Genomic DNA, 9,126 nt, shown 5'->3' with positions numbered 1-9,126 from the left:
TGTAGAATAATCCTCATGATGTTTTCACTCATTCGTTTCATCTAAATTATATGAATTGTTATTTTCTGTACCCCAGAAAAGATCCTTTATATTGAAATACTTTATATTTACATCGAGGGGGTCCTCTCTAGGGAGGCCGCCATGTTTTTTACATTAGTGCAGACTGAACAAACTAAACACCTTTTGAGTTTTTATGACAACTGAAGCTGCCACAGGTTCTTTTCCATGTTTGGAAGGAGAGGGTGAGGTGAGGGGTGTTCAGCTGCAACATGCAGTTTCAACACTAGATGTTACTAAATTCTACACACTGTACCTTTAACTTAACTTGTCTAATCTTATTCTATCTTATTTTATCTTATCTTAACTAAACTAAGCTAAACTTGCCTTATCATATCTTATCTTATCTTATCTAAACTGAACTGCACTGAACGGGTCTTGCTGCCTTTGATTAAGTGAAATAAAATGAAGGTTGAACATTTTAAATGACCGGATGTGTTGGATGTGTAACATCTGTGCAGGTGTCATCGTTTGGAGACGGAGTGATGACGCTGACTCTTCCTGTTGTCTGTGTCAGTGGTGGGAGGAGCCTGTGAGCTGTTAGCTGTTAGCTGCTAAGCTGTGTGATCTGTAACGTTTGTCTTGAACTCTGTTTATTTTGAACACGTCCTCTCAGTGACCCGCTCTGTCCGCGTGTTTCCGCTGCAGTAAGATGGTCGTTCTGTCAAACAGCAATGAAGAACAGGATTATATGTGAGTCTCGACTACGAGTCATAGCACGTTAGCACGCTAGTTAGCATTAGCCGGGCTTTAAATAGCTCGATAGCTTTAACGCGAGGGGGATGTGGGCGGCTACATTAGCCGAAACTCTGGCTGCTGTATTTCTAACAAACAAAACACGATGAACTCCTGTTTGCTGGTTTGGTTGATGCTAATAATCAGATTCAAGGTTAGAATCGTGTTAAATCTCTCGCCCGTTTGTTAGCTTTGCAGTTGTTATGTAGCTAACTAGCCTGGGTGTGTTGTTGTTTGCAGGAATTCAGTGAAATCTGTGTTTCTACCAACACATGAGGGGATAAGCCTTGATCCTGGGCGTTTCCCACAGTATTTCACATTCAGATGATGTGGTTTCCTTGTTAGCATGAGAGGCTAAAGTTACAGCAGTGAGACAGGGTCGCTAAATATATTTACTTTGGTTTTAAAACCTCCACCTGTCTGTGAAGAACATGTCAGAGTGAAACCATGGGATTTATTATTATTGTGAGGAAACGTGAATAATCCAGGCAGAGGTTATTGCTCCCTGTGGCTGCAGTGGTGCTAATAACCTGCAGGTTAAAAATGGCATTTCAGCTGAGCATGTTGCTGCTGTGACATTAACCCTGCAGAGTCTGCACAGCACAGAAACACTGCTCACATGCTCAGCTCAGCCGAAGAGGTTAAGATTTCCCCCCATTCGTTTGTTGGTTTGCAAGCAGGGTTACACAAAAATAACAGGACGGTCAAGAGAGAACACACTCAGTGTCAGACCCAATAATATTCTATCACTCTCTGTAACGTTGCAAGATGGAAACGGTTTCCTACATTTTCCTTGATTTCTCAGAGATTAAGTCCTCGACCATGTTTAGGGGACTGTGCGACAAATTTGGTGCAGCTTGATCTAATTTAAGGGGACTGTTTGTTCCTGGTAGAGACATGGGATCTACTGAGTGCTGTTCTAGTTTAGGTCAGTTTTTGATGTTAAAAATATGTGTAGGTTGCACGGCTGCAGACACATGAACTGACAAGAAAATCCAATTCCCCAGGACCTGTCCTGAGCTTGCAGGCAAGAAAGATAGATGTTCTTTTTGACTCAGAAATAAACTTGAGGAGTTTAACACGTAGTTTGTCACCAAATCTGCTTTTTAGCATCTTAGTAATACAGCAGATGAACATCCATTTCTCTCAGACTAACACAGAGAGACCAATGCATGCTTTTTATATGCAGTGGTCTAGATTTATAATGCCATCCTATCTAAACCAAACAGTTATAAATATGTTTTAATTGATTAAGCTCTCTGCTGCTTGAATGCTGATAAGGACCAATGGTAGAGAACAAGCAACACCAGTCCTCACAGTGGTTGCCTGTCAGTTAAAGATAATTTGTACTTGTCACGGTCCTGCACTGGCTCTAATGTCTACATGACACAACATGACACAACATGACACAACATGAAGGGAGTCCCATAACCTCACAATATGCTGAACTCATTCCCAAATTGCTTTGGATAATTATCTCCTGATAGTCTCTGCTTCAGCATTTTAACTCTCACACAACTGAGTCTGTGATCTCAGCTTTATGATCATCATAAAGATGGTTGTCAGATGTGAACACATGAAAATATATCCATCTCCACCTTGATATGAATGTGTCATAGCGCCTCAGAATCACCCTATGAGTTTTGAAATGGAAAAAGAAATCACTGACTCTAAACACTGTGAAGCACCTTTATGGAAAGATGGTATTCAAAACATCTACATCCCTTCAGGGTAAAATGAATGTGTTTAAATTGGCTAAACTGACATCATGTTTTCTGTTTTCTCAGCCTGATAGAGGAGCGTAAATGCACCTCTCTGCCCAGCTCTCCCGCCAAGCGAGTGTCTCCCTCCAAAAAGAAGCAGTTTTTTATCAACCAAGCCATCCGCAACTCTGACCTCACTCCTCGAGCCAAAGGCAAGAAGAGCCTCCGGCGCCTGGAGAACAGTGAGCTCTCATTTCATACGATCTGATCATTAGCCATTAGTAGAGTTACTCACCTGAATAAAAATGTGTGAAAAATGCATTTACATAGAGTTCTCTGTTGGTTTTTTACTGAAGAATTAACACTTTGAATATATAAATCTGTCAGTGAAGTTTTGCATCATGAATCTCCATTTGTCTCTTCTCCCCTTCTCTGGAAACCAGCACGCTTTCTTGCAAATCTTCTTGAGAGAGATGATTGCTCCAAAGATGATCTGGAGGTTTGCAGTAACCCGGCCATCCCCTCCATCTTCACCGAAGCCTGCACCAACAGAAACTACGTAGAGGTAAAATAGTCATCACCTGCACATCTTAAAGCTAAACCAAGCTTTCATTTAGGGAGTTCGTATGGTAACATTTTGTCACTGACTATTTCCTGGAGGCTTTATGTACCAACGTAAACTCACAAAATACCAGTAGAAAGATCAGTAGGTTAACTTCCTGTCTTGTTCTTCTAGCCATGGAGCGACTTCATGAATTGCTCTGGTGAGGAGCAGGAGAGGCTGTTGTCTCTGCTGGAGCAGGAGGAGGCCAAGAAGAAAGACACCAACCGGCTCCTCAAAGACCAGAGGAATGGTGAGTGTCTCAGTTTGTGTTGTGGCTGTCAGTCGGTCATTTAAAGAACAGTCCTTTGTTTGACCATCACTCATCTCTCCACAGTAAATCCTGCCTTCACTGCTCAGGACAGCTTCCAGAGAATCGATCGCAGGTTGCGAGCCACTCTGAAGCGGAAACAAATCCCCATGGTGAGTTGTCTTCTTCTCATTGGGCTCGGAAACTAAATGTTGCAATGGTTTGAGTCTGTGTCATGTACAGTAGACTTAATCTGAATTTTGATTAGATCTTCTTTGCATAAGGTCATGATGATGAGATGTTATCCCATGTTTGTTTATTAGACCAAACAAAACATTTAAAGAAGTATTCAGAAATGAGTATTTCTCATAATTTTAGATTAGAGATTATAAACAGCAGATTAATCAGAGGAGTATCAATTGTAAAAGATCAATTATAGTAATCGATAGTTGCAATCGTAATATGATTGCTCTGTAGATGGAACCTCTAACGTCTCTTCACTCTTGACAGCTGCTGTGTTGTTTTTCCTCTTTACAGGGAACTCTTGAAGTACTTGAGGAAAATCTCCTGAGCTTCTTCAACACTCAGCCTCGCTCAGTTTACACAACCAACCTCGCCAGCAGGTAGAAATCCTTCATATATTTATATATAAATGCAAAAAGATCCGTGATATATATTCACCCAGTTTCCTCAACAAAAGGTCTTGGAATTAATTAAAAGTCTTAAACAAAAGTCTTAAATTGTTTCCATCTCTGGTGTCAGTTATAAAATGCTAATGTGTCCAATTATAGTCTGTCAGATGATGATCCCCACCTGGAGAGTCAGTCATATTAGATCATACAAAACCTTTATTGCACCAAACAAAAACAGGATGTGAGAGAAAACAGACAAACATACAGTGTATTTCTGGATCTGTGTGGTGAACAAACATGAGGACGCTGAGGAGGGGGGGAGAGGAAAGTAATTTGTAATCTGTATTTGTGAATCAGCTTTGAGAGGCTGCTGCTTCACGCTGTCTGCCAGTACATGGACCTTGTCTCTGCCAGTGAGTGGTAACACAAACCAACACACACACATCATATATATAGATATATATATATATATATATATTGTAAATAACAGTGAACATGTATTAATGCATTAATGAAACTTCTAGCAGAAAACATCAGTTAATGTACTGAAGGATTTATTATTGACACAAATGTAGCACATTAACATTTGTATACAACAGACTTTTAACAAAATCGTTTCTCTTTGTTTACATTTCCTCTTCAGTTTCAGTTTGGACGTACGAAGTTGTGTTTGAGTCACATGAAAAAGATTACAGTCTGTTTGTTTGTTGGACCCTCAGGCACCAACCAAAACGGGTCACGTCAGACTGAAGTGGTCAACAAACAAGACGAGTTTCTTCCTCCTGCACTTCTGCTCTCTGCCTACCTGGAGCAGATGAGCTAAGACCAGGACCGCGCCCTGTTCCCTCTCCATGGCTCTGCTACAGGCGGGTGATGTAGATGAGGTGTGCAGTTTGTTTGCAACGTCTGTGTAATGTCCACAAACAGAGCTGAATTCTGGATGGTCTGGTTTCTGGAGTCATTTCTTTGTATTAATTTGATCGACAAACAGATCAATACTTCATTGACACCTGTATGTATATATCCTAAACATAGACTGTGTATAAAGATGGACGCCTCATCTCCGCCTTCTTGCACAATCCAGAAATGAAGAAAATGACAGAAATCATCTTTGGCTAAATGTATTTGATGTTAACTTTGACTTTTTAGATGGGTCCTTGTCCCATCTGATAACATGGGTGAGGTGGGGGTCGATGATCTATCTTGCAGCCAGCCACCAGGTGGCGAGCAGTCACCATATTTATCGTCCTTATTTACATACTGTCTATGATGTTAACATTTTTGTTTTCTAGTGTAATTCTGCTGTAATTCATGGCATCATGAATTTATTCTCTTTAAGAAAAATGAACTACTGGTTCCACACAACACAAGAAGGTAAATTCATTTACCTTATTTCCCAAATATTTAAAATACCTGTAATAATATATATATATATATATATTATGGCATGCCATTCAGGAAATTAAACCTTTGAATATATTGAATGAAACTTTGAATATACTGAATGAACCTTTAAATATATGGAGTAAACCTTGAATATATGGAATGAACCTTGAATATATGGAATGAAACTTTAAATATATGGAGTAAACCTTGAATATATGGAATGAACCTTGAATATATGGAATGAAACTTTGAATATATGGAGTGAACCTTGAATATATGGAATGAACCTTGAATATATGGAATGAAACTTTGAATATATGGAGTGAACCTTGAATATATGGAATGAAACCTTGAATATATGGAATGAAACTTGACTGTTGCAGTGCCTGCAGCCATCTTGTGTAACGTGTGGATGCTATAGCTAAAAGTGAGTGACAATGAGTTAGTCCGCTCACAATCTCGTTGCAGCAATATTGAACTATGAGGACATCAGTAACACACTGGCGAATGCGTGTACGGGCCAAAATCCCCCCTCGATACCCCCGCCTAATGCCGTTATTCTGACAAGGAAGTTCGCTCCCTTTTTAATCGTGGCAGACCTACTACAACAGGCAGCTGTTTATCAGGCCAACCTCAGCATGTCTTCAACCTCACAGGAGTGCCCTACAACACCCAGTGTACAATCTCCACCCGTACACAAGAAAGGGCCCAAGACACTGTATGGTTAGCTTGATATAGTTTTCAGGTGATTTAATGAAGGTAAAACACAGTGAATGGCCGTGCGTAATGGCACTGCACTCTGACTTCTCCGGCACTGGAGAAGCTGCTGCGGCTACAGGGATTTCGTGAACTGAAAGAGAAGCTCATCATAATTTGTTTAGATACAATAAGAATAACCCACATTCATAGACCAATGCAGGCTGAACATTTAGTTTAGTATTAAACGTATTTGATGATCCGCGACACAGCTTTGGGGGATTTTGGCCCGTACACGCATTCGCCAGTGTGTTAATGATGTACTCATAGTTTAATATTGCTGCAACGAGATTGTGAGCGGACTAACTCATTGTCATTCACTTTTAGCCATAGCTTCCACACGTTACACAAGATGGCCGCAGGCACTGCGGTGAAGTCTGACGTCATTCAATATATTCAGACTTCAGTCAATATATTCAGACTTCAGTCAATATATTCAAAGTTTCATTCAGTATATTCAAAGTTTCATTCAATATATTCAAAGGTTTAATTTCCTGAATGGCATGCCATAATATATATATACACATATAACGATGAATTGTTCATAACATCAGGACAATGTGATAATCTACAGCAGAATTTTAAAGAAGTGTCAGAATTTGGGATCAATGAATCACGGTTTGGCTGCTGCAATGACTCATGTCTTTAAAAACATTAGGAAAACATGCTCACTTGCACAGAAACAGCAACAAAGGAGGTGACAGAAAGGAAAGTCTGTGATTCTAGCAAAGAGTCACATTTTCAGAACGTAAGAGTGACGTTGAGCTGATGCCTGCCTCTTCTCTCAGATAGTTTTTTCTGTTTACGTGCCGTGGTGCTACGATTCACCGTGGTATTACTAATATCAGTCTGATACAACTTGAGACAAAGTGGGACATGCAGTAAAATCATGCCTTAACAAGAAGAGTGTCATTTACTGAATTTTCCATCAATTCAAGCTAAGTTCCCAGAATGCATCATGTTCACGTTACTATGTTTCCATAGTAACTGTGGCACCCCCCCCCCCCCCCCCCCCCAATGTTTGGTTAGAACTTTCTTGTGAGCTCATATTTAATATTCATTGCAAGTATGCACAATTTCATAAAAGCAAATAATGACTATGAAAAAATAATTAATTGAGAGTTTACTCAGAACCAATTTCTACTGTGTGAAGTCTCAGCTCTGTTGGGCACTGCAGGGCCAGTAATGTCGGACGGTGTGTAAAGGTGCTCAGGCAGAGGAAGAGCTCTGCTGCATCACTGGATTAGCCTGTCGGATTTGTAAGTAGTGAAGTAAGAAGCATGAATATCTATCGTCTCTATATGCACAGACTCATCACACATAATCGTAGGTAAATAAATGTCTGTCATCAAGTTTGTAAAATAACAGACTTTAATAATCGTGGTATGTAAACTGATTCTCTTTTAAAATCATGTTTTATTTAAAGTAGAAAATTTGCTCTTTGGGTACGATTACTTCAGGGTGTGCTTTAGGGGATGTCTAAAATTATTTTTATCTTTCTCTGATAGCTTTTTATTCCCTGGTACACATCGCTACATTTTACAGTTATCATCTGAGGCGTATGCTTACTTTTTATTTAAACAAAGTGTCAATATTGATCAAATAAGTGCATAATAAGTGTAACATAAAATGATATTCAAGACAGACAGCTGTAACTGCAAAGTTGTAATCTTGTGCTATGTGTCATTGTAGAGGGGGAATATCAGAAGATATCGCTGGTGTTAAAATGAGGAATGTGCAGCATCTTATTAAGTAATACTTCCGTATAAAGGTTTCACAAATAACTAAATACACATTATTATAGGTATCAGGACTTATTTTGTAAGAAACTGTCTGTTCCAAAGAAAGAACACAGACTTGGAGGAAATTGTCACTTTTGTGGAGGAGGAAATGTTTTGTAGTTTCTCAAGAAACAATGAGATCGATTCTCAAGATTTTGGATCCAGAAAGTGTAAAACTCTGGCGAACAATATTAGGACATTTAATTGCAACATTTTTCTCAAACACTCAGTAACGTCTTCTTCAATATGGCCCTAATACTCCGTTCATATAGTAAAGATGAGGAACTGTACTTCTAGAATTACTGATGGATTTTTACATCATGCACATTTACTCAGTTTACATTTAAACACACAACTTCCCGCTCTTAAGAGCTGATAATGTAGTGTGAAGCTATGCTGTATGTACCTACTTTAGAAGGTATGTTCCAATTATATTAATTCAACTGAAATAACCACATTCAAGGTGTTTTGATGGTAAAAACCTTCAGAGTTTTGACTCTGAGTCATCTCTGTGTGAACAGAGAACACTTCTGCCTTATGTACACATGTTTTCTTCTGTGTATATAGATATTTATACATTTATACTCGACTGGATTTAGGAAAGATCTATCCAGGTTATTTAAAAAAAAAAAAAAATTCTTATCCCAAATTACTTTTTATGCTGCCATCTGCAGTGCAAGAAAACTTGACTTATTGGTGCATTTTGTCAACAACCAAAGTTTGTGCATTTGTTCTCAACTTCTCAGGCTTTGAATTTCTCACTCTGAATGTCATGTAGTAATTTCACATGGTGTCATTTTCTGTGTACTGTAAACTCGTTGAGATGAACTTGTAGACGTAGTACTGCTGTAAATAATGAACTCACATAATTGAATTGTGCCAACATAAAAAAAACAAAAGCTTTTTACACTCAACTGTAACTTCTGTGTGTATATAATAATGTGTGCAATAGTATCTACAGTATTTATAGGTATCACTGCTTCTATTAAAGGATTCAAGATCTTTTTTTCTCTCATTTCACTGTGTACTTTTTACTTCAAATACTGGAATACTTCATGTCTGTAAATATGGTCTTTAGTGGATATTTATAAATATCAGGAAGAAGTTCACAGATCTACTACCTGACTTAAAGTAGTAATACCACATTACATAAATATAACAGTCATACAAGTCCTGCATTGAAGTGCAGATATATTAGGTAAAATGTACAGAAAGTATGAAAGTT

General features: G+C 38.7%; 1 protein-coding gene across 1 annotated transcript; it reads left to right on the top strand.

Moving 5' to 3' along the window:
• Window positions 1–525: 525 nt before the first annotated feature.
• On the top strand, window positions 526–8,916 carry r3hdm4 (R3H domain containing 4). The gene is made up of 8 exons (XM_069521810.1): window positions 526–750; window positions 2,580–2,737; window positions 2,939–3,060; window positions 3,232–3,349; window positions 3,434–3,519; window positions 3,884–3,969; window positions 4,336–4,391; window positions 4,698–8,916. Exons 1-8 carry the CDS (start codon window positions 710–712, stop codon window positions 4,799–4,801), a joined length of 771 nt encoding a protein of 256 aa, XP_069377911.1. The 5' UTR covers window positions 526–709; the 3' UTR covers window positions 4,802–8,916.
• Window positions 8,917–9,126: the final 210 nt, after the last annotated feature.

Source organism: Paralichthys olivaceus, chromosome 3 (genome assembly GCF_024713975.1).
Source record: "Paralichthys olivaceus isolate ysfri-2021 chromosome 3, ASM2471397v2, whole genome shotgun sequence".
Taxonomy (NCBI): domain Eukaryota; kingdom Metazoa; phylum Chordata; class Actinopteri; order Pleuronectiformes; family Paralichthyidae; genus Paralichthys; species Paralichthys olivaceus.
This window is presented reverse-complemented; position numbering and strand designations above follow the sequence as displayed.